The sequence below is a fragment of the Desmodus rotundus genome, chromosome 12 (assembly GCF_022682495.2).
Source record: "Desmodus rotundus isolate HL8 chromosome 12, HLdesRot8A.1, whole genome shotgun sequence".
NCBI lineage: Eukaryota > Metazoa > Chordata > Mammalia > Chiroptera > Phyllostomidae > Desmodus > Desmodus rotundus.
Window position 1 is genome coordinate 92,531,583 of NC_071398.1, and position 26,987 is coordinate 92,558,569.

At 41.7% G+C, this 26,987-nt stretch overlaps 2 protein-coding genes and 1 non-coding gene across 8 annotated transcripts in view; all 3 read right to left on the bottom strand.

Annotated features, from left to right (window-relative positions):
• Positions 1-10,594, bottom strand: part of AXDND1 (axonemal dynein light chain domain containing 1) — a 51,361-nt gene extending 40,767 nt beyond the window's left edge. For 2 of the 6 annotated variants that reach the window (XM_053915092.1, XM_045189152.2), the window contains exons 1-5: positions 9,253-10,594; positions 8,273-8,361; positions 4,387-4,523; positions 2,937-3,109; positions 2,382-2,485 (exon numbers count right to left, since the gene is read on the bottom strand). In XM_053915092.1, the coding sequence (XP_053771067.1) occupies positions 2,382-2,485; positions 2,937-3,109; positions 4,387-4,462 (353 nt within the window). In that variant the 5' untranslated portion in view covers positions 4,463-4,523; positions 8,273-8,361; positions 9,253-10,594. Of the gene's footprint in view, positions 1-2,381; positions 3,110-4,386; positions 4,524-8,272; positions 8,362-9,252 lie in introns of all 6 variants that reach the window. The other 4 variants (XM_045189137.2, XM_045189130.2, XM_045189146.2 and 1 more) reach the window with 4 other exon arrangements.
• Positions 10,595-13,064: 2,470 nt separating this feature from the next.
• SOAT1 (sterol O-acyltransferase 1) overlaps positions 13,065-26,987 on the bottom strand; it is a 47,012-nt gene continuing 33,089 nt past the window's right edge. The window contains exons 5-16 of the mRNA XM_024553017.4: positions 25,916-25,975; positions 24,225-24,332; positions 23,054-23,336; positions 22,234-22,312; positions 21,683-21,764; positions 21,325-21,370; positions 20,508-20,637; positions 18,897-18,994; positions 17,472-17,570; positions 16,076-16,211; positions 15,345-15,490; positions 13,065-14,329 (exon numbers count right to left, since the gene is read on the bottom strand). Coding sequence (XP_024408785.1) covers positions 14,273-14,329; positions 15,345-15,490; positions 16,076-16,211; positions 17,472-17,570; positions 18,897-18,994; positions 20,508-20,637; positions 21,325-21,370; positions 21,683-21,764; positions 22,234-22,312; positions 23,054-23,336; positions 24,225-24,332; positions 25,916-25,975 — 1,324 coding nt within the window. The 3' untranslated portion in view covers positions 13,065-14,272. The remainder of the gene's footprint in view (positions 14,330-15,344; positions 15,491-16,075; positions 16,212-17,471; positions 17,571-18,896; positions 18,995-20,507; positions 20,638-21,324; positions 21,371-21,682; positions 21,765-22,233; positions 22,313-23,053; positions 23,337-24,224; positions 24,333-25,915; positions 25,976-26,987) is intronic.
• LOC112299076 (small nucleolar RNA U3) lies at positions 16,278-16,491 on the bottom strand. The gene has a single exon (XR_002974206.2). It is a non-coding gene; the product is annotated as a small nucleolar RNA U3 (small nucleolar RNA).

Sequence of the window (26,987 nt, forward strand, 5' to 3'; positions counted from 1 at the left end):
TGGGCTTGCCCGGTTCTTTCATCATCTCTTAACTGCTCGTCCTCTGACTTCTCTGTGACCCCCTGGCTACTGAGCGGAAATGCTCCACAACACTGTCCTCACCCTCAACTTCTCCCTTGGCCATGTCATCAAATCCCTCCTTATTGCGCTTGTCACCTCCAGACACACCTGCCGTGGCCCTCCATTCCAACTTTTCATCCTCCCGAGTTTACTACCTCTATCAGCACCACCGCTCTACTCATCAAAAGCTCAGCACCCACAATCGATCCCCTCCCACCCTCGGCCCTCGATGCCCACCCGCCACGAGCACGTGACCCTTGCAGCCACCCTCACATCATTCCAGTGGCTGCTGTTCTCGTTTTGTGCCATTGCCAACATCACTGAGCTGTGGTCGCTTTTTCGGTGGGCTCCCCAGTCTCTCCAGTATATTCTACATACTTCTGCCAGATTTATCTCCCTATAGAGGCTATAATCCTGTCACTGACTGCACATGATTTTCAGATGGCTCTGCCCCTCCCTCCAATTTTAATTGGTCTTGCCATTATGCAATACAGGTACGTTGGTTCACCAAAGGGAAAGAGAACTACCATACGGTCCAGCAACCCCATGTCTGGATATACTGTATATGCAAAGGAAACGAGATCTCAAAAATTATCTGCGCTCCCATGTCCACTGCAGCATGACTCACAGTGGTGATGACGTGGAAATAACTGTCTGTCAACTAATGAGTGGATAAAGAAAATACAGCTGTATTACTTTTCTACTGGTGCTAAAACAAATTACCACAAATTTAGCAGCTTCAACACCACCAGTTTATCATCTTATAATTCTGAAGGTTAATAGTCCAACAATGGCTGCACTGGGATAAAATCACAGTCTTAAAAGGGCCACGCCCCTTTCTCGATGCTCTGGAGGAGCATTCGTTTCTTTGGTCATTTGGGTTGTTAACAGCATTCAGTTCCTTGTGGTTCTAGGACTGAGATCCCTGTTTCCTGGGTGGTTGTCAACTGAGGGCCACCCCCGGCTTCCGGTGGCCAATGGCGATTCTTAGCTTGTTCTCTCGCTTCCTCCATCTTCGGAGCCAGCAAGGGCAGGCTGAATGCCTCTCACACTTCCAGTCTGTGCTCCTTCTTCTGTCTCATCTCTCCAACCCATTCAAATGCCTTCCTTTTCTACGTTTACAGACGTGGGCATTCACTTCGGGCCCATCCTGATAATCCAGGATAAATCTTTCCATCTCTCAAGGTCCTTAAACTTAACCACATCTGCCAAGTCCCTTTTGCCAAGTAAGGTTTCAAGGATTACAGTGAGAACATTCAGGGGGAGGCCACAGTACGATCCTCGCATTTACAAATTCCAAGTCAGAAGTCATTTGATTGACATGAAAGCTTTTATGTCAGTCATTAGCCACATTCCAACAGAGCTCATTATTTTTTCAAAGCACTTTAAATATCTCATAACTACTGTTCCTATTAATAATTATGGCCATGATCTGAAGACATAAAATTTAGATACTTTATGATACTTAGGCCCCAGGACTCAAAAGTCAACGGCCCAATTTCCTGCCACTTTTTCTAGCACGGATACAGCTGAGTAGTAACACCTTATGTTTAAACAGCCCTATGTAGTCCTGCTCTTCCATTCATTATTTCATTTGTTTGTTCTCCATCCCGGGGAGGTACACCAAATGGAGCTCGTCTACTGTTCCCTTCTTATAACTGAGAAAACGGAACACAGAGGGACTACAAAGCCTAAGTACTACTAAATTCAAACATTTCTTTCCGATGAAGTGATATTTCAGTAAGAGGCACGCAGGGAGTAAGCTGGTAAATGGACCATACGTAGAAAATGAGAAGGTCACACAATTTTCACAGGAAGATGTTGACATTTAGAATATTTTTAGGAAGGATCTGAAGACAACAAGTAGAATCTACAGATTCGATCTGAAACCGTGTAAAGGTTAAGGGCTCACTTTGAGGAAAACCAGAGATTCAGCACTTGTTTTTCAAGGTTTTCCACATCTTGAAGCTATGTCACCCAGCATTTCTCACATGTACAAATAAAAGAGGCTCTAGAGGCATTCTGCCTGTCCCTTTGACCTTGTCCCTTTTACTAGGGTACGAAGGAACAGGAGAGTAAGGGGACAAGTACAGAAAGGCATGCGAAAAAGAAAATGGAAACAACTAAAAGTAAGTACAACTAGCACCTACTGTCATCCTACTGACAAGTTGGTCTCTCCTCAGACTGTGTTGTGATTCGTAAAGATACTGCGCGCTTTAAAATCTGTGATTCTGATTTTATCAACTGTGCCCCTCCCAAGGAAATCAGACGAAATGAGAAAGTGATTATCTCAATTTACCGCTACTATCTTCCTTCTTTACCTGCCAGCTCCCGTTAGGGAAACGGGATGGTCAATCAGATATTTGAATTTATTCCTTCGAACAGGGTGATGCCAGACATGATCAACGGGGCGAGGAAGGGTACCCTGGTAAACAGCAAACACACACACACACAAAAAAATTGAATACACAGCAGAGGGCGCACGAGTCAAATAAAATCTTATTCTTAAGTCATTTTGAGTATTTACTTACATTAAGGGCATTTGTTTATTCTACAGAAAAAAGAGAGAGCAAAATTCTTATTCCATAACATTGAAAGAGATTAAAACTAGAACTATTCCACATGAAAGGAAAATATCAAGACTAAGAGTAGCAGTGATCATTTAGGTAAATCACATAAAAACAAGTTAATGAAAATACTCGAGTATTTCCTTGGAAACATTCATGCAAAAGAATTTAGTTTTCAATATAGGAAGTTAAATAAAAAATACTTTTTAAGACAATCTGGAACATATAACATATGCTCAATAAGTATTTACTGAACTGGATACCAAAAAGAGGAGTGCTCCTAAGTACTTTCTTTGTGTATATACACACCTTTGGGGTTTTAAGTTTCTTCGGAGGCAGTAAGTTTTCAGGACAAGGACCGGCACTGGCTGCATAGGTCAGAGAAAGGAGAACTTCTTCCGGGATGAACTCATTCTGAAGGGAAGTAGGAAGGGGTTTTGAATGATCCACCATATTTTTGTTCTCCCTTAGCTCAGGAAGCCCTAAGAAAGTAATGGGAAAGAAAAGCTTACTGTGGTTTTTTTGGAGGTAGCTGGAGATTCCCAGGCTGCCTCATCAATCCCACTTATGTGTTTCTAATGTATGTTTTAATTATACTTCCATTAGACACAGATTCACACACTCATGTACAAAGATGAACTCCCATTATTCCAAATTCAAAGTTGAAAAATAAATTCAGTTCACTTGCTCAGTTACCTGGGATAGCCTTAAGATGAAGGGAATGCCTATTTTCCCTTTATGGGAAAATGACGAAAGAAACCTCCTGTTCTCATAACTGTCAAATTACTTAGTATTTTTTCTATAGAAGTTCAAAGGCGAGAATAACTGCATTACATTGGGGCACTCAGAGAGAGCGAAAGGGATCTGCATCGGGTTTAAAAGTAGAAGTAGAATTGGGATTGCTGGAAATGAAGAGTGTAACATCTGAGCAAATGGGACGAGTGAGAACAGTACACAGAGTGTTCGCCGCAGCGTGACTAGGGCAGAGGAGATGTAAAGGTAGGGCGGGTACAGGAAAAGATCTATGAAGTCAGTCCTGGAGAATCGGGTGGTCGGTCGCTCCTGAAGAAGTCTCCACTCATCTCTGCCCCTCCCTGAGTATGGCTTATGTTAATTTCCATAAGGAGGTGTCCGCTTTAATCACCCAAAACCTCTCCAGCTCACATTCCAAATGTCTATCTCTTGAAAGTTTGGGGTGGAATCAGAGTATCAGAGGAAGTGGAAAATAAAAACAATAAAAAAAAAAAGGTTTAGGTGGGACTTCAGCACAATCTCCCCTAAAAACAAGATGTTGGTGAGTTGGAGGAAACTTTAATATGATGGGAGTAGGAATGAATCTAGCTGATTGTTTCCTAAGTACAGATCTACATTTATCTGTGTATGAATGAAAATCTTAAATAAGGAATTACTTTCATTTAAAATAATTATGAAAACCTGATACAGACTGGTTCTGTACTAGGTACCAAAAAAAGTACTGCTTCACACAACTATTGGCATGTAAAATAGGCTGCATTTAGACAATATAACATCATCAGCCTTTGAAAAGAATTACACAGTAGTCGTTAGGTGGCGTCGTGAATCAGGGGTTTGACTCAAAAATACTATAAAAGGAAAGGCTTGGATTTTATTACAAGTGTGTTGGGAAAACGAAGCTAATAAACGTATCCTGAAATCTCAGATTAAGGAAAACGGTGGACGGACCGTGGTTTCGGTCTAAGGCCATGATTATTTATGTCTGCGGAACCTCGAAGAACTTTACCTGTCTCTTCCTTGGGTGCAGAGACTCTTAACTTTTTGCCCTCAAACGACGCGGAGGGTGTTTTCGGGTGAGCCATAATAAGCAATGCCTCCAATCACCCTCTTTAGTAATCTGAAATAGCCTTCCGGAAAATTACCCTAGAAACAAATCAGCAACATGTTGAGCAGGGTGCAGGCAGAGAGAGACAGGGAGAGAGACCCATTAGGAGCTTATGTTAAGTACCGGAGTTGACAATTCATCTAGCATGGGTTTTCCTTCTTCGGGGAGACTTCTGCGTTCCCTCGGGTTGTCTGACCTGACTAAGAAGCCTGTGGGTGTGCCAGGGTCTGCACCCAGCCCAGGAAAGGCACCCTGGGCCACCCACCGAGGCACCGGTCGGCTCAGTCTCCGGCCCCCCACACCCCACAGGCAGCGCCCTGGCACGCCAGCTGCACAGGCTCGAGTTAGGCACGGGTCGCAACGTTTGTGCCTAAGAAGCGATAGGAAATGGACACTTGCAACCTGTACTGTAGGTTATGTTTCCCGCCAGACTTCTTGTGCCTCTCATTTTCTTGGAACGCCTAAGTGTCGTCATGGCAACCCAGGACCCTGAGCCTCAGCGGCTATCAATGGGGACTGCCTTCGACGGTGCCTGCAGAGAAGGGAGACAACTGAGAAAAATCCCAACAGTCTCTCCGGGTCCGGGTGCGTTTTAAAGGTGAGTAGTAATATGGAATAAAAGTGTTTACTCGGGCCGTTCTTGCGGAGCCTGAAAGTGTCTCCAGCTCGGGGCTCCCGCCCGCAGGCTGGCGACAGTGCGCACGCGCTGGCCGTCCGGCTCCCCCTTGCTCGGGACTGGCAGTGCGACTCGCGAAGGCAAGCTCCATGGAACTTGAACGAGCTCCCCCTAAGAGTTTCTCTCTCCCGTTTTTTCTGTTTTGCATTATCTTTCTAAAAGCCAAATTCTCGGGGAAATGGGGCAATTCAATACTCTTCAGTTGCCATTGGTTGAGGCTTTATTGTGGATGTTGCTTTGGCCTTGACGCCTCTGCATCATGTCGTTGGACACTGAGCACCGCCTTCCCGAACACGTGGAAGACATTCCTTGGTCGGGGCTTTTTTTTTAAATGGCTAGAGACAGGAGGATATTGCACTTTAGGCAGAGCCAACCTAAGTAAAATCGTTGGGTGTTCTTGCTTAAAAAACCTGTTCTCAAAGAATGTGATAACGCATTTGCACTTTGGACTTGAGACCCCGCCCCATAACGCCACCGGGGATCATTTTGTAAGAGTCGGGCCGTAATGCCAAATAATGAGGGTGGAATCCCAGCGCCTTCTATGTCATAGAGTTAAACCTCTGGTTTCTGGTTTCCAGAGTAATAGCAATGAGAAATATAAGCAAAATGTTGGAAATACAATCTCTAAGCCCTGGCCGGATGGCTCAGTTAGTTGGAACCTAGTCCTGTACACCAAAGGGTTGCCGGTTCCATCCCGTGGGTTGTGGGTCGCTTGTAGGAGGCAACTGTTTCTCCCACACCAGGTTCATTTTCTCTCTCCCTCCCCCTTCCTCTCTCTCTAATAAAGATGTCCTCCTTGAGGGTTTTAAAAAAAATCTCCAAAGACCCCTTTTAATTCTCCTAGTCAAACACCTTGGGTGTCAGCATTTTAGCCTTTACCCCTATCTCCAGTCACCCTACTTTTTCTCTAGATTTTCCAAGGATTAAAATACACACATATAGTTCACCTTTAAGGACTGGCAACCGTCAAGACCCGTGATGCAATGCACAAGCAGGTGGAAGGTAACTTTCTCCCAAAGTGTATTTGCCTTCCTTGCTCCTCACTGGTGTTTGACTTTATAGTTTGGAACCATAACCATGACAGTGAACTTCAGAGGTCCCAAAACTCCAATATCAGTTTATACATGGTTTATCAAGCATTTAGGTACTGGAAGAGCAAAGTAACTCATCTTGCATAATCTTAACCTTTAAAAAAAAAATCTAAGTAGGGCATTGATAGAAGAGATGCAGATAAGTGAACAGATTCAGGAGATACACAATGAAGTCAATAACAGGATTAAGTGATTGGATCTGGAAGTAAAAGGCATCAAAGGTTACTTCTCATTTTCTAGCCTGTGCAATGGTGTGATTATACATTGTTTCCTAAGCAAAGGTCTGGGCTAAAGTTGCAGAAGTATATAAAGTAATACGCACAACAGATGAGAACATAACCTTACACTAAGACCACTGCTATTGAAGAATACAATTTAAACTCTTCTCTTAATTTTGAATTATACCGAGAACCCTAAAATAGAGTAAGATAAAATGCAAGACAAGCAGGTAATAATTCTCCTAAATGGAGATGTCCAGACATGTAAAAGTGACTGTCGTAGTTGTAAACGATGCTAGTATTGCTTGTTGGCGTTGGCTGACTTCTCTGGCAGTTTAACACCAACCAGTAGTAGGGTCCTCCAAGGTGTGAACATTTTCAGCAGAGAGCCAGTGTGGTCCCCAAACATGCCCCAAACTGAGAATAACACAAGGAACAATGGGTGTGCTTGTACAGTAATCTCCTTTTTACCAACTCATTTTCCAAGTGTGCGGGGAGGGCTTACGCACAGCTCTGTGGGCACTTAAACATGGCACGCAAAGCTCCCTGAAGGGGTCTGAGTGGGAAGTAGGCCAGAATTTTTCAATGTGACTGAGAAATGAAGGTATTAATGACACGTTTTCAAAGAGACACTGAGAAGCCCAGGCACTGCTCGGCCTGACACCTCCCAGGGCAGAGTAGCTCCTAGTGCTGCTTCCACACAAGGACATCACTAGACCTGAAACAATTCCACCGAGCGTCTTAGTTTCCAGTCAGTGTTCAAGTCACCGAGCTCCCTCCCAGTTCCACAGGGGCGTGCCTCCAAGAAGTAATATGCTTTTGTCTCTTTCACAAGTGTATCTCCAGTGCATCGCACAGTACTGGCACACCGTGTCGACAGTCTAGAATAGATTCATCTTCCCCCTCGCACAGTTAAATTGGGCTTCTTCAGAGATCACACTCAGTGGCCAGGCCAACCTGAGCATTCTCACGCCACGTGCGATTTCTTGTGGTATATTTACAGGATGGCATTCCCCTGCTTTAATCAGGTCCACGAATCTAGTTAATGTGGGTCCAAATGCAAGCTGAGCCTAAAAAGGCATGACCCTGAACTTCTGTAAATTCACCAAAGAGGGCATGTCCTATTTCTGAGGGGACTTCCCCTTCCCACTCTTATGCTGGGGCAGGTGCATTAGAGAGTACTTTCTTGGCTGTTACCGCCATATAGGGGGTCCTCCGAGTCCATAGGTCCTGCATCTGCAGATTCAACCAACTGCAGATGGAAAGAAAGTATTTGAAAAAAGCTCAGGTTGTTGCTGACATGTACTATGTAGGTACTATATCGTACTATGTAGTTAGGCCTATGATGTTTGCATCTCCTGAACATGCTCAGAACTTTTTACTTGTCATTATTCCCTAAACAATACAGTATACCATTTTCATTAGGGATTTAAGTAACCTAGAGATTAAACTATACAGAAGGATGTGTAGGTTATATGCAAACATGCCATTTTATATAAGGGACTTGAGCATCTACGGATTTGGTATCCACGGGGCATCCTAGAACCAACACCCCTAAGATAGGGAGAGGATGGTGTATGCTTCTATGTATGGAATGTTGCAATGTCAAATCCTACTCATATTATGTTCCTATTATGAGATTCTTTGGAGGGAAATGAAGTAATCTACCTTGCTTCAAAATCAGTTTCCCCAAGCCGTGGCTGTAAAGGCACACTTCCACCGTGGCCAGGTGGCTCAGTTGGTTGGAGCATCGTCCCATACACCAAAATGTTGCAGGTTCAATTCCTGGTCAGGGCACATACCTAGGTTGCAGGTTCAATCTCCGATCGGGGTGCTTATGGGAGGAGGCAACTGATCGATGTTTCTCTCCCACATCGATGTGTCTGTCTCTCTAAAAGTAAATGAATGGATCCTTGAGTGAGGATTAAAAAAAAAAAAGGCACACTTCCTGGCCAACATATTTTCACCTTTTATTAGAAACCTAAGACCATTTCTATCCATTAGAGGGGGGTAGGCAGTGCATTTTTAGAAATACCCATTCACGAGTCTTAAAAGGCCAGTGACAAAAGGCACCAAGCAACAAATAATGACCAATGTAAAGAGGAGGCCCAAGAGTCGGTGTCACTGCTTTTCTTGGCGCAAGTAACGTCACCAGTGGGCCCCGTCACTTCTTTGTGTTCTGTAACACGGCTCTCCATTATGCTGGATAAGAAAGTTCTGTTATTTGCCTTCTCTCTGGCTGCTTTCAGCATATAAAGCTGCCTGACATTAAACGGAAAGCATTTGTAAGCATGCAACACACAGTTGACATAAATACAGAGTTAACACTGAATAAACTTGAAGTTACTTTTAAAACAGTTTTTTCCCCAAATCTTATTTACCACATTCTTCACATATGCAGTATTTTGCCTTTTTGTGTATGTATAAACTTTTAAAGCTTAAAACCTTTCAGGTGATGTGAATACAATGCCCAGTGCAGGGTCCAGCAGAAGTAACGCCTGTGTGAGTGTGGGTGGTGGGGTAATGACATGGGTGTGATGATTTATAGTTTTCACTTGGACATGTCACCTAAAACGTCATTCAGTGGGCTCAAGTGTGATATTGTTATGTTACAGAATTATGTGCTCAAGATTTTGTAACAAAAGATCTTGCGATAAAAAGGGGCGAGGTTTGTGCCAGACCCAGTACAGACAAAGCGATGGCACCAGTGACGAGACACACAGGCGGGGTCTGGAGGGGAGGAGGGAACAGGAATTCAGGAAAATGAGAAAACAAAACTTACAGAAGACTTCTTCAGTTACAGAAAAACCTTTAAGACACTGTCGGATTCCGGTGACCCCTCTGCTTTCTTGGAGCACGGCGGACTGAACGCAGGAGCTGGAGACCAGCTGGAGACAGACAGACACAGGAAGGAGCTGCCCAGCTGGCACACAGGGCAGAGCCTTGACGGGGCTTGACCTCTCCTCCCACCCAAGGACTGGCCCTGCGACACCCTGGAATTCAAATTGTATCCCTACACAGTTGGGTGCCTGGAACTGCCTCATGTTGCAAAGTTATTTCAGACAAAGAGAGAGCACACCTACCACTTCATTAAAACAAACAAAAGAACACCGAGAAGCACAGTGAAGTATCTGTTAGCTTAAAGGGCACGTTGATTGAAGAACTGTAAATGTAATGATGTAGAAATAAGGAAGAAAGCGTTTAGGAAAAAGTAGAGGCAGGTGTAAATTTTTTTTTTAACTTTTATCACTTCTGAAACTAACCCTCTCTTTTTCTCAAATCCAAAGTAGCTATTAAAGTCTGTATATTTTACAGGGAAAAAAAATGAAACTTAATATTAAGGATTTAGTAGATTATATAGATTGTATAGCTTGTTTACTGGCCTGTGAATTTCATCATTTACGGATCTCCTGGACATTAAACTTTGAGTGGGGAAGGGATGGACAAACCGAGCAAGAAGGGCTCCACTCCCTGTTTCAACCAGAGCAGCCGCACAGACATTTCATGTCCTGTATAAACTGGGTTCCAGGCACTACAGAACCTTTAGTGATGACAGAAGTTAATCAAATATATAAGCTTCACAAATAACTCACATATGCTTTAGTAATACCAGTCCTCAAGGCATGTCCCCGTTCCTTCAATTTCTGAGCCATAAACATAAAGCCTAGAGATAAGATTCACAAAACAATGTCCAAGACAGTTCTTCAATGGTGTATGTGTATATATATGATATATACATATCATATATATACACATAACCCATATTATGTAAACTACATAAGCTACATGAAATTTTGCAGATTAGTAAGCAAATCACTTAATATGCACTATCCTCCATTAAGAAATTTCTTCTGCCTTCCAAGACTATAAGCATTCTTTAAACTGTCAGAAATAAGGCCTCCTTAGTTTCCTTCCCCTCCATAAATTCTAGCACTTAGGTAAAAAGTATCCACACTAGTTCTAAACACTTGACGAGGTAAGAGCGGAAATGCATTCTTTATGCAAGCTTGGGACCCTACCCTAATGCGAGGCAGTGAACTGGGAAAGACACCTGACAGGTGGGAACATCAGTGAGAGCCTTTAACAACCTCATGACAGACATTCTTGTCAGTTCCACTGTGGAGAGCCTGTTACCTCAGTCAAGGTGTGATACCAATTCACATCATCCTAAGAGTCTGCAAAGTAAAGGACGTATTTTTGGAAGTCTGCAGCATTTGAAACATTCACTTTTTTCAAAAAGATTTTTTATTTTTAGAGAGAGGGGAAGGGAAGGAGAAAGAGAGGGAAACGTCCATGTGTGGTTGCCTCTCAAGCACCCCCTACTGGGGACCTGGCCCACAACCCAGGCATGTGCCCTGACTAGGAATCGAACCAGCAACCCTTTGATTAGCTGGCCGGCACTCAGTCCACTGAGCCACACCAGCCAGGGTTAAACATTCAGTTTTTTAAAAGGATTCCAATGAGACCATAAGGGTTTAGGTTTAAAATTTATTGAGGATAAGAAAATAATGAGGCCCTATTTCTGCCAGGGCTTGCGCTTTTCAGCAACCCTATGAGGTAGTTATTATCCCATTTTACAGATGAGGAAAACGGTGGCTCTGATCAATGAAGCAAGTTCACTCAGGGGCACATTGCTAGGCAGCATGGGGCTGCCCTAAACCAAAGTCTGGGCGCACTCTCTTCTCCCTGCACCAGTGGTTTTCCGGCTGGGGGCAGGGGAAAACGGGTGCACGAAGACAAGGGGCCCCAGCACCCCCATCTCCACCTCGACCAGAAGCAGCTATATTTCACCTATTTCACATGTTGGGCTGAAGTGAGACAATTTATTTTTTTAATTGTTTAGGCCACCGGGTTTCTACAGTTATATGCATTTACCTTCATTTCTTTTTACCACACAAAACAATGAGCTTTACTCAAAATTACTTATGATCACACAAGACAAAGATTATCTGCTTGCATAAAAGACTTCGAAAACAATCCATAAACTGTATCTTTTTAGGTTAGACAACCCACATGACCAGCTTTTAAACACACAATGTTCTACTATGTTTTCTATGAGATTTCAGGTTCAATTTTCCAGGCACGTATGATTTTGATATTATGATTAAAATTGCCTATGAGTGCCTACTGACCAAATGAGTCACTTCTATGACATAATCTGTTTGCAAATATAGGACATTTACTCACTGCACTTTGACCTATCAAGGTCATCCACTTTTACCCTGCAACAATTAAAAAAGGAAAAATCATTTCCCCGCTCCTTTTGCTTTCAAATGTTGTAGTTACCAACAGGTTAAAAACAGCCTTGGTTTTCTAATTAAATTCTAACACAAGGCAATTGCAGTAGATGAATCCACCAAAAACCAAAAAAATTCCATTTTCCTTCACTAGTAATTTTATTCTCATTTTCCTTGAGAATAAAAGCATCTTAACAAATTTATGGCAGAGAGATCTTAGTTGTTCTCTTGGATAATACTCCAAAAGCAGTTACTCTCCCTAATATTTCTAATGGGAGAGAAATTTTAAACTTACTACTTTTCAAAGGAAAAAGGTATTATCCAGTAACTGAAAATAATTTTAGCCGGGGGGGGGGGGGGGATCAATAAATCTTCCTGGAATACATTAGTAAGTAGTTTTTAATTTCTGTGTTAAAGACTTTTGCTAAAAGCAGCTAATGATAAGATCATGGCTACCAGACTAGTTTCTTTCACACAAGGTGGCTGTTCCTTTGAGTGTTCCTGAAAATTTCTTAGGGCGGCCTTATCATTCCAAAGAGTATCCAATTATACAGTTACTATTTGTCACATAAAAATCTTTTCGGAAGTTTTGGGCAGAAAAAAACCCACTAATACACTAAAGGAAGACGAGTTCTGTTCTGTTTTTTTTTTTTTTTAATAGCCACGATCAACCCGAGAAATACAGTGTTCAGAACGAGCCCGGAGCAGCCAAGTCCTCTCAGTGAGCATGCATGTCCACAGTGCTTACCGGAAACAGACCGAAGAATCCCATTCTCTCGCTTCAAGGTATTGGCTTGTTCATACCCAAGTCTTACGCCAACCTCATTTTCTCGGCTCCCTCATTATAATTTAAATATAGTTATAAATTTAAGTGGTTGACTCATTTTAATTTTTAATAAAATCACCAGAAATTAGAAGCAATATTAAAAGCAGTCTTGTTTGGGGGTTACGGTCCCACAACCACCACAAGACTACTCACCAGATACTCAGTGGAACCTTTTCGAAGATAACCTCCTTGGAGGTACACTTTCGTCTGTGGAAGTTGGATTTGATGTCTAAAAACTGCCTAACTTCATTCGGACCAATGGAACGGGGAATAAAATAGGTGACTGAAGTGGGTATTTGTGGTACAAACTAAGTTGTGACTATTAAGAAACTCTTCTTAACTTCTTGTGAGACTCCAACTATCTTTAAAATAACTTGGAAAAGACTTCCAAAAATTTTTGGATCGCAGTAGGCCTGCTAGAATACCAAGAGAATCCATCAAGTTGGCTGCTCCAAATAACAATAATCTCTTGAATAATTTATAAGTCTTACTTCTTTGGGTGGAAAATTGAACCACATACAAGGTCTCTGATATTCTTTGCAATGCTCAATCTTTACTAACAAAACCACACCTCAGACACACAAAATATTCTGCCACATCACTCAGTATTAGCAATGGGTATCTTATAACACGGATCACCAAATAATAGAGTACATGTTCTTGAAAATGATCACATAGTAATTTGTTTCACCTAAACCCTACTACCATTAAAAGTATAATAATTGAACAAATACAGAAGCCAGCTTCTGGATCTTTAATAATCAATATGATATTAATAGAGGTGATTAATACTTCTGTTACAGACTTACTAGCCTGCAAAATAATTCAAGTCAGTATTTATTAGACAACAAAATGACTGTACCAGAGGATACATCTAAATAACTTAAAAGTTATGACCTTTGAGTTTTTAAAATTATTTCCCACATAAGTTCTGGGATAAAGTAATTTAAACACATGATTGACTCCCCCAAGTTTTTTTTTAAATTACTTTGCAAGTTATAAAAAGACATTTTTTTTGTCCTGTGCCTTCTTTCTCTTTCCCTTCCTACTTCTGTTCATCTCAAGATATAATGTTATGAAATCAAACTCAAGAATTTGAGGTGAAAGGTATAATTTTGCTTTACAGAAATCATGACCTACACTGTTTAGTGAAAAGAAGATAAAACTTGGATAAAGCCAAACTTTAAAAAAAAATTAGGATGTATAATAAGATTATCTTTAGAAAGTAGGTATTTTCTCTCTTTCTACTAGAAATAGCAAAACATTCCAAATTTTCTCTCCTTTCCCAACTGTATGTTTAATCAACATGCATTCCAACAGTGTCCATGAAAAAATTTCTAAGCCAAAGGTATTTAAATGATTTCTTTGTTTTGGCTAATTCAGTGGCCAAGAAAACATGATGTTTAGTCTCTAATTAGATAGTCAAGAAACAACACAGATTTAATTTCTGTCGCTTAAGCTAGCATGACCCAGCAAAAATCTGTCATTACATTAGATATAAGGCTCCCTTCTCCCCCAGTCCTCCCCCTCCAAACAAAGTACTGCTTGATGTACATAATTCCAGTAAACTGCCAACAGCGCAGCTTCAGATGACCTAGCGGTGGAGTGAGTCATCTGTCTAGTCTGGAGTGGTCCAAATTACACAGCACTTCATCAGCGACAGCTGGAAACAGACGCTGGCCCCAAAGCAGGCAGAATATCAAATCTTCAGTGTCAAGGAATAAACCAAGTCCAAGCTTCTAAAATTCGTAACGGCAAGTCCAGGAGCGTGGCCGGATGTAATCCAAAAATGTTGGCTTCAAGGAAAACAAAAACGTAGTTTACTTGTGTGCACTATGTGTATGAGATGTGGGGGGGGGGGGGGGCGTTACTGCTATATGCTCTGCACCTCTTAAAATGCCTCCCAGAATTTCGGTAACCTTTAAGTTACAAGCAGCTCCGTAATTCACAAGATGTTCACTATCTTTACCTATAGCACAGATTTGATTTAGAAGCTTTACATGAAGATTGTGAAATCCAGCAAACCCTACACGATCGCACTTCTGGCCCAGTTTTGAACAGGTACATCTTCACCCACCTCGCATCTTATTTTTAGCACACTCTACTTCTCGTGGTCTAGAGCAATTAGTTCAAATGCACACAGGGGACTGATAGGAAATAAGGAGAGAGCATTAGGGCAGCGTAACAAAAACAGTGTAGACAGCAGAAGCTTTGGCAAAGAAACAGATTCATTTCATTGCCCGCATCCTCAGTTATAGGTGCCCGTGAGAAATACCCAGAGAGAGGTAGAAAGAAGGCACCCGTAAATATTTGGGAGTTATCCATACGCAGCTACGAGCTAAAGCTCTAAGAATGAGACTCTTACATAATCATGAAAAATAAAACAACAACAGAAGAATCAAGGGAAATGGGATCCTAGGCGTATGAGTGTAGCTGGACATTTTTACAAAGGGTTAATACTTTGGAAAGGAAGAGGTAAAAAGATATGTTTGTTTAGGAGTGTGTGTGGTGGGAAAACCCTGTTTTAAGACACAGGAAGAAAAACAGAAAGAGCTAAAGAAAAAGTAGTAAAAGAGAAGAAGAAGAAGAAGAAAAAGAGAACCAAGAAATAGGAGGCTTCGAAGTGAAGAAAAGCAAAGAAAAACTCCAAGGACAATGAAGTAAGACCAGATAACAAGCTAATGTTTCTCTCCCCTTGACATTAATTCATCAGAGTCTCCACTACTCTCCTTCCCCTTAAGACTGTCCTCCAACCCTAACAATCGGGCACAAATGTGTCTCTTGTTCACTCCAGACTGACTGATGACTCACATTTTTCAGAGGACAGTGCTGACGAGCATACCACTCTTGAGAGTAAAAGCACAGGAGGACTCCTTGGCCTGCAAAAAGGGACGTCCACATCATGACGTTCCAAATCGGCCTTTTCCGACTGTCATTGACAATGAAGTTGAAAGCCACTGAAGTAAAGAAGATAACAAAAACACGCTTATCAAAACGGTCTCTAAGCAGCCTCAGACACCTGCTATAATCATCTATCACAGTGAGCATCCCCTATGTGCATATGTGTGTTATTCTGGCCACTGGTCCTATAAATAAAAATGAAGCTTCAGTGTTGAAGTTGAAGTTTATCAATCAGTGATTCAGTGGAAATCGGGTAGTACTTAGAACAGATGAAAATATATTTCAGGGGCTCACCATATTCTAACTTGTCCCTCCCCTCCACCCAAAAAAGGGTCAGTTTTTCTCAGCAGTGAACGATGACAAAGTTGAAGAATAGGGAAGCTATTTTTTATAGTTTTCAGTGTTACCAACAGTCTTCAAGACGTTATTTAGTTCCCTTCTCTACTTCAGAGTGTAAGCATCTTCAACCACAGCCGTGTTATAATTACTCAAAACCAACGTTCTTACCCTCTGGTCCGCAGGCACTGCCTTGAGATGGTATTATTGCTGTCATCGAGTTTTCTACACTGACTTTACACTTTATTCGGTAAATTCCTCTCTTGGCATCACACTCAGTCCTCACGGCATGCCAAGATACTTACTTCCAAAGAACATGAAGAGCACGAAGAGCACTGGGTAGAAGAAGCTCAAGCAAACAGCCAAAATATATTCGTGCACGACGGCAGACACGGCAAAGACAGCTAGCATGGCAGCAGACTTGAATCTCTTACTGAATAACTGGGGTAAAAGGGAAACATTAGACAGCAGTTACTTACTTATTTATTTATTTATTTATTTATTTATACCACTCAGACTGTGCCCTCACCCTCTTCCTCCCACAAAGGAAGAGAAGAGCGATCACCAGTGGTCACCAGCAGTTGCGAGAGCAACAGCAAAAGCCGGCTTCACGCTCGAGAGAGCAGGCTACACCTCCTCCTCGTGGTTTCAGGCGCTCTACGCATTCAGAGAAACCTCTCTAGCAGCGAACTACAGAAATGATCCCTGACAGTACAGTCTGTAGACAGTAGTTGTTTAAAAGTCAATAATTAAGCATGAACCACATAAGATTTATGATTACCACATGCTAAAGGCATCTATTTAACTATATATGTGGTTTTCCAATTTATAATCCAAATGTATTATAATAATTATAAAAATATCTCTGCTTAAAAATCCTGATTTTACTAAAATGAGCCATTTTCAAAACAATTAATGTTGAAAAAAGACCTGGGCATATTTTTGAAAACACTAGTAACTTGCAAGTCGCTCTGATCGACAGAACATAGTTTCTGTATCATAACGAACACATCAGGCGTCAACCTCGGAGTAATGCAGTACCGTACATGGATGGGGCAGCCATCCTCTCCGTTTTTACAGGCAACAAGACCAAGATTTAGAAAGAGGACTGCCTTGTCCATAGTGAGACTAAATATATAAATGAAAGAACACTCAAATACACGCAATCACTTGCCAATAATCCGGAGATACCGGTGTTAATCAACCACGAGATTCAACATTACACTTCATCACTTTAAATACACTCTGCTCTGGGGAATGTCTCAAAGAACCACCCCCCCTGCCCCCCGCTCCCACAATGATCAACTGGAGAGATATAAATCCAAACATAGGTGTTTCTCCACTTTTAACAGACCAAAAAAAAAAAAAAAAGCTAGAAGGAGATTATTTGTTAGCAGTAAGATTCATAAGAAATGACCCATAAATGGTGGATCATTTCAACTTCTCCAAATGCTTGCAGGCATTCCTACTTTGTAATTATATAAAATAAAATCCAGAGCAAAAACCTGGTATTAGACCCAGCAACTGTCCACACTGGTCTAAGCAGCACTATCCAAAGCAGGTTTCTCAGACATACAGGGCTCACAAGAGAACTGAAGACAGCTAAGTATAACGTCTTAGTATTCCACACAATCAATACCAACACTTTCTGGGAAAGAACCTCCGTTCCCGGAACACCACCCGCTAACCCTTGCTGCTTACCCAGAGGAAGTCCTTGTAGGCATAGTAGTACAGCCAGTCGTGGACCACCACGTTCCAGGTCCTGTAGTAGTTGGAGTAGGACGTGGAGTTCCACCAATCCTGAGGGAAAAGCAAAGTGGTAAAACTACACACATACCACAACACACACTACACACACACAGAGCCGAAGCAAAAACCCCGGTTATGCCCAAAGCACATACCCACGTAATCTCTAAGAGTGTGTTCTGATACATCGTTGGTCCCTATACTGATGTCAGAAAAAACTTTCTTTACAAAATTTGTTGATTTTCAGAGAGGAGAAGGGAAGGAGAAAGAGAGACAGAGAAACATCGATTGGTCGCCTCTCACAGGCCCCCAACGGGGGACCTGGCCCACAACCCAGGCCTGTGCCCTGACTGGGAATCCAACAGGCAATCTTTTGATTTGCAGGCCTGCACTCAATCCACTGAGCCACATCAGCCAGCCAGGGCTGACGTCAGAAAACTCTTAAAAGGTATTTTGGTTATTAGCGTTGAATAGGATCTTGATTCTAGTTCTATATGTGACTAATTCCCTAGGTTCATTTTGTCTCATTAAGACGAGTTGTAGTGGAAGACACAGAATATATACAACGGTTAAACCTAGTGTTCCTTTAAATAGCAATCCATAAATCCTCCTTCCCTTGATAAAACACAATGAGAAAACTCTAAGATCACACAGACTTTGGCAGCATGCTAACATTAAAGAGCTGTCTGCCGGTGTCAAACAGAAAAACTTAAGCTGTACAAGGAGTGAGCTAGAAGGTGGCTACCTCCAAACCCTGGTGCTCCTTTACGTGTGTCTCGCTCCCTCCCTACTTTAAGATCAGACCAGTGGACTCAGACGTCTAAAACACACGCCCTACACTCACTATCTCTTTGAGAAAGAAGTGGTAGGCTTAGAGAGTTAACAAAACCACAGCAAACCAACAAAACTCTAGACCTGGGCTCTAGTCTAGAACTTAATTCCAACTTTGGAAGTAAAGAATACTATTTTAAGCAGAATTAAAGCCTTTCACATATAAAAGAGGACAAAGTTATTTCCTTCTTTTAACAACCTAGAATGGAGTAATTTGCTAAAATTACTCGTACAACAGCAGGCAGCCTATTTCAAGGGAATAAATAGTCAGAAAGCCCCTCATAACCCCTCTGGACACGTGCTTTCCTACTGGGATCACCAATACAGGCTCCGGGGAAAGCCGTACGAAAGGGGAGGGCCTTTGAGGCAGAAGAGGAGGCTTGACTAACTACACTGATATCAGAATTTCGAACTTAATATTGGTAAAACGTGGGGAAAAAATAATTTCACAGTGTTCACGTTAAAAAGCTAGAAGCCGACAGTGCTCAGAAACCTGACATGAGGACATAATAAAGTGGGAAAAGAAAAGTGAGTTTAAGTATTTATTACCTTATAAAACATTCTGTCACCAAAGCGTAACATCTCAGCAAAGGCATTGAGCCAACAGTGCAAAAAGGAAAAAAAAACAAGCAACTGTGCCAGTACACCTAAAATAAAACGGACAACATTGAGTCTTTCCACACAGGCGTTACTTATGTCACCACCTGTTTAGCTAAAGTGAAAATTATTGTTCCAGCGTACCCATTCCAGAGATGACAGTGTTCTTTGTAAATTAATTTTATAAAGAAACTTCCTTCCAAATGGGTTTTACAGATGACAAATGACCCAGCCTGTTTTTAATAGAAATGCCTAGATGTATGGCTTAACTTGATACCCAAGGCCCTTTCAAATGTGGCCCTCACACATTCCCCTAAACCGGTTTAAAAGTGGGGGAGATTCTGTCTCCCACCTCCCAAGGGACATTTGGCAACTCTGGAAACGTTTTTGGTTGTCACAACTCAAGGCACCAAGTCCCCCAAAACAAAGAATTATCCAGGCCTAAACGTCCATGGTGATAAGGGTACTTTATCCCCGACTCCACGCTCAGTGTGGCAAACATCACCCCTGACTGGACTTCGGCCATTCTAAAGCAAGTACATGCCTTTGTGTCCATCCCACTACCTGCAAGCACCTTTCCTCCGTTTCCCTGCCAGGCGAATGCCTACTTATCTCCAATACCAATGTTAAATGTCGTCTCCAACATGAAACAAAGTCAATCAGCACTTTGTTTATCCTCCTTATTTAGTATATATTACACTATAATGTAAGATACCCATTTACATGTCTATGCCTTTCATTCACTTATTCAAACAATATTTATAGAGCACCTGCTATGGATTAGACAACATGGGAGAGATTGTGACCGGCTGAGTAGCTATAAGACACAATCCTTGATCTCAAGGAATTTGTAGCCCAGTGAGGAAGACACACGAGTATGTAGCACATACACTATTAGAGGAACAGATAAAGAATTTACTGGAGTAAACCCTGGCAAGCAACCAGAGAGAGAAGGAAGAGAGAGGCTGATCATGGAGAATGTTACTATCATTTAGTCAGTAGAGAAAAGAATAAAAGTAAAGAAAACTGTATGTATAATCAGACTGTAAGCTTCCAGAGAGGAAAGAGTGTGCCTTGCTCACGGCTACGTCGTCAGCACCTGAAATGTAGTGGGAATGAAGCGAGCCAGAAGACGTGAGGAATGGATGGAGCGACAGAAGAATAAGAAGAGCGGCGAGGGGGGTTTTAAGACGTGGTGGACAACAGCCAATGCTTCACGGAGACCAGAGTCGGGGCCACAGCACCCACTGGATTTAGAATCAGGAAATTCCTAGTGATTTTATCAAAGGCTACTTCAGTGGCCTGGTTGGACTGGGAGCAAGATGATGCGGAAATAAAGCATACATGTGCATTATCTGATCAGAGAAAGCAGCTTGAGTAAAAGCCAGAAGACCAGGGAAAAAATGGGCCCAAGACTGAAATATACTTCATGTATGGAAAGATCAAGATGGGTACAGACATGCAGATGAGTTTAGAGTGAAAAGCAGGTAACTCAAAGGTACCATAGCGTCCTATTTTCCTTGCAATTTAATGAGTGGCCAAATTCAACAGCATCCACATTACCTGGCAAGATGGAGTTAAATATACAAAGGACCAGAACACGAGCGCTGAAGGGCTCCTGCTTGATGTTCCGAAACAAGGGGGCGCAGAGCCTTTCAAAGACGTAGTACAAATAAAACAAGCAGCCAAAAACCTGGAACACAGCGAAGGTGTGGTTATAAGAATGATGGCTTGACAAGGAAAGCTGGTGATTTTCCTTAAGAAGATGATACATGTGACCCTTAATGTCTACATATTTTCTTCTAACAGTAGCAGAACATAAGACTGCCGAACTGTACCTTCAGATATTATTCAACACCTAGTTTCCACCATACCTTTTCCCAAACCTTGACCAAATGGCATTTTTAAAAGATCAGACTCTTGTAGCCTGCTTTTCCTGCTACATGAATCCATAACAAAATAATTTATCTCATAAATGGGTATTGACTGAGACAAAAATTTGAAATGGAATCCTCTGGGATTTGACTCTGATGAGGGGTGGGGAAGAGTTGGGGGGAGTGTCAGACCGCACCCACCCACACATATATCCAAAAATATCAAAACAGGAGGGGAGAGGGAAGTTAATGCAGATGCTGACTGAAGTACCCAAATGGAATTACCTTAATTAAAATAAATTCTTTTAGTGAAGAAAATTGTTTCTGACCTTGGCAAAGCAAACACCATTCACTGTACTGGGAATAATTTAAAAACTTCAGAAAGTGCTCTAAAGCTCCCTATAGACACTCATTTACTGACACTTTAAATAGATTGAATTATTATAATGAATTCAAACCCTCACCTCCTACCAACCACCAAACCTTCGGCTGTGGGGAAATCTTACCTGTGCAAACTGCATAACAACATAACCCCATCTTATCGTGGGGGTCCTACAAAAGGAAGCAACAAAGTAAGTTTCCTAGATAAAGTAAAAAACTGGACTTTAGTGAAAATCCTCGCAATATTTTCCCACATACAACACTGCTTTTGGCAATAGGAAATGCTTGTATAATTCTGTCACAAATTACTGTGAGCAAGTGAGACTGCTGGAATCACCATGTGGGGCTCCCCAGGCAATACGGAAATGAAAACACACCCTCTGTTCTCTGGAGCCCTACGTGAGCGGGCCCCTCCTGCCTACCCCCCAACCCCCACGCTACAGTTCGGGTGCTCACCGCCTCTGGACCTCTCCGTGCCGTTACCTGGGGTAGCTGTCCCGGTAGATGAGGGTAGGTGCAAACAAGAAGTACAAGTACTGGTTGACTGTGGGCACTGGGACGGTGCCTGGAAGGAAAACTGTGCTTAGGTCGGAGCTCTCAGCAAAACTTCCCAAAAAGGGAAAGCAAGGAAGACCAGAACAGGGAAGCAAAAAAATGACCTCCCCAAACGATGACTTCTTATTCTGATAATATAGCAATCCCGCTACACTATGTTATTCCTGTGACTTACAGGTAACCACTAGAGGTTTAAGCAGCAATTCAAAGAGTAGTAAGCACACAAAGGTGTAATGAGTACACTAACATTCTATAAAAATTACACAGACTTGCAAGTGTCGAATGATCCGTGTTTTAAAAAGCAGGTCCCAAGGCAAGACAGAAACAATCAGGAAATATTGAGACAGTCTTCCAAATCAATGTGGAGCCTGTATACTTAAAATCAAACATAATTCTGCAAAATGTAATATGCCATCCCAGGAAACTCCAAAGGCTGAAATACCCTAAGAATAATCCTTTGATGTAATAGAATCACATACTTGATTTCTCCTTAGCTGAACTTAGTACCCGAGGCACATTTTCTCTCAAAAATGAATGGGCCTTCATCATAAAACGGATCTAAAAAAGAAGGGGAAAGGGAGAAAAAGATGATTTTCCATCCTTGTCTTCTCTCATATAAGCAGCTCCAGAACAGGAGATTACAGTCACATAAAGAGTGTTTTACTATTGCATATACCAACTCCAACTCACTTTTATGAAATAAAGCAAAATGAAAAACCTCTGAAGAAGGACACACTACTGACGCATTATTTTGCATCTAAAAGTGCTATCACAGGTATATTGAAAATAAAGAAAGTAAAAGCCTATTCAAAGAAAGTCTGCTGTCACGGTCCTTTCCATCAGTCAAACGCAGCATATGGACAGGCGACACGAGAAAATCTGAAGGGAGCATGAACAAAATAAATCCACGCTTCGGATGGGAACAGTTACATGACAAAACAATGCATCTGACATTTCGAAGGGCTTTTAATTACAAAAACACTTTATAGTATAGGTAACTACTACGAAAAGAATTCAGGAACAAAATTTGAACTCATCCAGGAGAGTCCAATATGATTTCGATTATGAAAAATCAGAGAACACTAAAGCTAGAACAAATTTATGAGATGAGATGAACTAGTTTAACATTTTAATTTTAGATAATTGCAAACGCGCCAGATATAGGAATTTATCCAACTGACACTACTAAAAATAACAGACCCTCAGCAGTACGTGACTAGAAGAACGACAACATTAGAGTTGTTACGGTCATCATCTTAACTAAGCACAGCTCTGCACTGGGCACGCGCAGAACCTTACCTGTTCAAATATAACAATGCACCGGGACGCTGGGGGCAGCTTGTACGCTAACACCACGTATGTGGGCCCACACCCGAGAACCAGAGACTGGAAGGTGATGAACAGCAAGCCATGGAAGAGCGTATGGACCACTGGGTGATCGCTCTCCCCGTAGCCTCTGGCCCAGCGTTGAAAGATGAAATAGGGCACTGAAAGCACACTCAAGAACATGACCAACCACGTATACACCACAACAGGAAACTGCCCAAAAGCGTAAGACATAAGACTGAACTCAAGGACCAACCTGGGGAGAAAAAGCACAGAGGAAAGACACAAAAGCACATTTTTAAAATACGCATTGATTCATGGAATTCAAAACTTTCAGGCCCCCAACTCGACTTTAGGAAACCCAGCAACATTAGTACGTGGAAGTCACTGAGCTGTGCTAGACAGGAAGCGACTTGTGAGACTGCTTCATGGTGTATTCCAGCCAACTTCCTAAGAGCCCTAAGCTAGCACAGTCTTTGAACATAAAACGCCTAAGACAACCAAAATAGGAAGACTTTGAACTTCTCAAAGGTTAGAGTCTCACATTAATACATTCTAAACTCTAACATATTCTATGGTAAAGTTAATATTTAAATTTAAAGTATTGAAATAGCAATCACTGTTAGGTACAAAAGATTTTTCAGAAGAAAATAGGCATAATTAAAAATTCTATTAATATAACATTACCTCAAAATTTAATTTTCTAATAAAGCATACAATTCAGTGTATGGTTACCACACAGTCATTTTTTTATAGTTACAATTTGATTTTTATATTAAAAAAAATATCATGTGTCTTAAATGTTAAATTCTAATAAGTTACTTATTTTTAGTACCAACCTGAAATGCATACCATAGTAGAAAAATTGATAAGTCATATATACAAAATTCTCCCATTTAGGAAAATTACCTAGAAACTACTAATTATAGTGTCTCCAAATAGACCATTTAAAAAATAAAAGTAATGAAACTTCTAATTTTCTTCTTAGTTGTATTTTTTAAGAGCGAGGAACCTCAACCTCTAATCAGCTGCTTTGGAATTTCCTGAAGCAGATTTAACCCAATCACCCTCTACCAAAATTTAAATATAGTGAACACTCCCAGCATCCCATGAGTCAACTAGCCAGCCATCCTTCTTATCTTACCTTCCTTCGTCAATGTAATCTACCACAAGTGTGCTGAGGGCAAAGAGAATGAGGAGGGCAATGAACATGTGATATATTGTTCTGATGTGGTCCACCTCGAACAGCTCACTATAAATGTAATTCAAACAAATAAAATGAATAATCTGTTATTTGATTTTAAAACACCATATATTAAAGACTTTAAATTGGTCCAGAAGGTCCTTAATCCACCCTCCAAAAACCTCTCAAACAGTAATCACAGAACGGTAAATCTGAAGTAGAGACAGTAAATGACATGACCAAGGAACTTAATGGAAGAACTTAGGACAAGGCTCTTTCCGATAAAATAATGCTTCTTTTGTGCAGTCTTGAAAACCTACAAGAAGCCTCCGTTTTCTAAGGTAGGCAAAAGGCCATTCACTGAAAACAGGGAACACAGAAATCATTTATTTCAAATGCTAAAAAACTTTTTTTAAAAAACCTATTCTTACATTCCACTCCCTATCTATTTCCAAGATGTAAAGATTGCATTTATATAATGTTGATGATAACCAACTACCACCTTATAAGTCCATACAAATGCTTTTACTATCTACTTTGATCTTTTTTTTCAAAGATTTTATTTATTTATTTTCAGAGAGAGGGGAAGGGAGGGAGAAAGAGAGGGAGAGAAACATCGATGTGTGGTTGGTTGCCTCTTGCACTTCCCCAACCAAGGACCTGGCCCGCAACCCAGGTATGGGTCCTGACCGGGAATCGATCCAGCGATCCTTTGGTTCACACGCCAGCACTCAGTCCACTGAGCCACATCAGCCAGGGCCATACAATGTATTTTAAAAGAAAAGCACATTAATCACATAAGAGTCGCCAGCCCAACTATTTCAGGTGACCCACACTAAGCAGGTTAAATTATAGCAGTATTCTAATGGAATGAATGAATGAATGAATGAATGATCTATTCAGAGAACATTATACAGGAGAAATATTAATTACATACTCAAAGTGCACCTTTCATTTCTCAGTTCACAAATGATGTCACCACAATTAATTCCATTGCTTGATGGTTTTTTATACACAATAAGGGTTTAAAATAACTAAGTCTGATAAAACTATCAAATCTCTAAGATGGCTAGCCAAAGAATAGATTAAAAAATTAATGTATCAAGCCCTGGCAGGTGTGGCTCAGTTGGTTGGAGGATTGTCCCATAAACCAAAAGGCCACAGATTCAATTCCTGGTCAGGGCACACACCTAGGTGCGGGTTCCGTCCTGGTTGAGGCACATCGAGAGGTAACCAATCGGTGTTTCTCTCCCTCCCTTCCCCTCTCCCCAAGCATGTCCTCCAGTGAGGATAAAAAAAAATTAAAATCAATATACAAGAAGGCAGCAATACCAAAACTCTCTTGAAGTGGTTAACCTAAATAGAAAACTTTGTTCTAGTGCTTTGGGTAACCAGTTCTCTGCAGCACAACTTCAAGGAATTTATCAAAGGACAGCGAACCATTCCGATTCCTAACAGCTCCAATAAACTAATTGCAGAGTTAGGAGATCAGAAAGAAAGAGCAAAGAGACACACTGAAGTATGGAAATGAATGATTTCTATGAATACACAACAAAGTAATTAAACATGCACAGATTAAGCAGTGATTCCTAAAAAAGAATAGTGTTTTTAAATTCAAACTAATAATTAACAAAGGCACTAAAAATACTCACTCTAAGAGGGATCGCCTTAAAACAAAAATCTTTCCATGTTCTGGAGGTGCTCTCAGGTCTCTGGGAAGAGCAAAAATTAAAACAAAATCTAAGTACTTCAAGTGTTATAAGAATTTAAACCTAAGAATGAGAGAAAGAATATCACCTACTACAGCAGGTAAAATTAATAAACTGCCTCTCCCGGAAGCCTTCTATGCACGTCATAGCCTTCTATGCATGTCACCTCATTTGCGCCCTCTGGACAGTGCTGAGGCGGCAGAGACCTACCTGGAGAGGGGGCGTGAGCCGTGAGGCACACCTAAGTGAGGCGCCAGAGTTCCTGACGTCACACCGACAAGCACTCCTGCTTCTCCCCCTAAGCACCCAGACAAGCCCCCAGCCACACTTATTCTAGTTCACACAGTTACTGATCTGTTCTCAAAAATGCACTGATATTTATGATACCCTCTGCAATGTCAAAGGACTTCTGCAATCCCCAACCACCTCCTGATCTTAAAGGCTACCTCCAGCTCCTGACATCTGTTAGCATCTAGCACGGTCATCTTCTCTGGGGCCTTCTGCAGTACCGCTGGCACTTCCATTGACTGTGCTTGGTTAGAACTGTCCTCCAGGACAGGCGGGACAGAGACCACAGGAGCGTAAAGCCACGGAAAGCACAGGATGGCAAATCAGCACACACTGGCCTTTGACAGCCTTCCCTCCATGCTCTGGATGACTGACCAGTTGGAAAAATACATGCTAACGCACTTTACAACAACATTACAGAGAGTGCAACTGAGAAGCAGTGTAACGGTGTGGTGAAGAGCAAGGACTCAGGGCTCTGGGTTCAAACCCCTGCTGTGGAACGCTGGGCAACAGCCCACTGCTCTGTGTTTCAGTTTCCTCATCTGTAACAGGCAGGGAGCTATGTACCCACCTCACAGGGTCCATGTCTGGGTTAAATGAAAAGCACCCAAGTGCCAGCAGAGTCTTAAGTATGCACATTTGTGATAATCCACGTATTAAGATGACGAAAGCCGCCCTTCCAGTAGTCAAATAATTTGCCCAAAGCCACGCACAGCTAACGACAAGG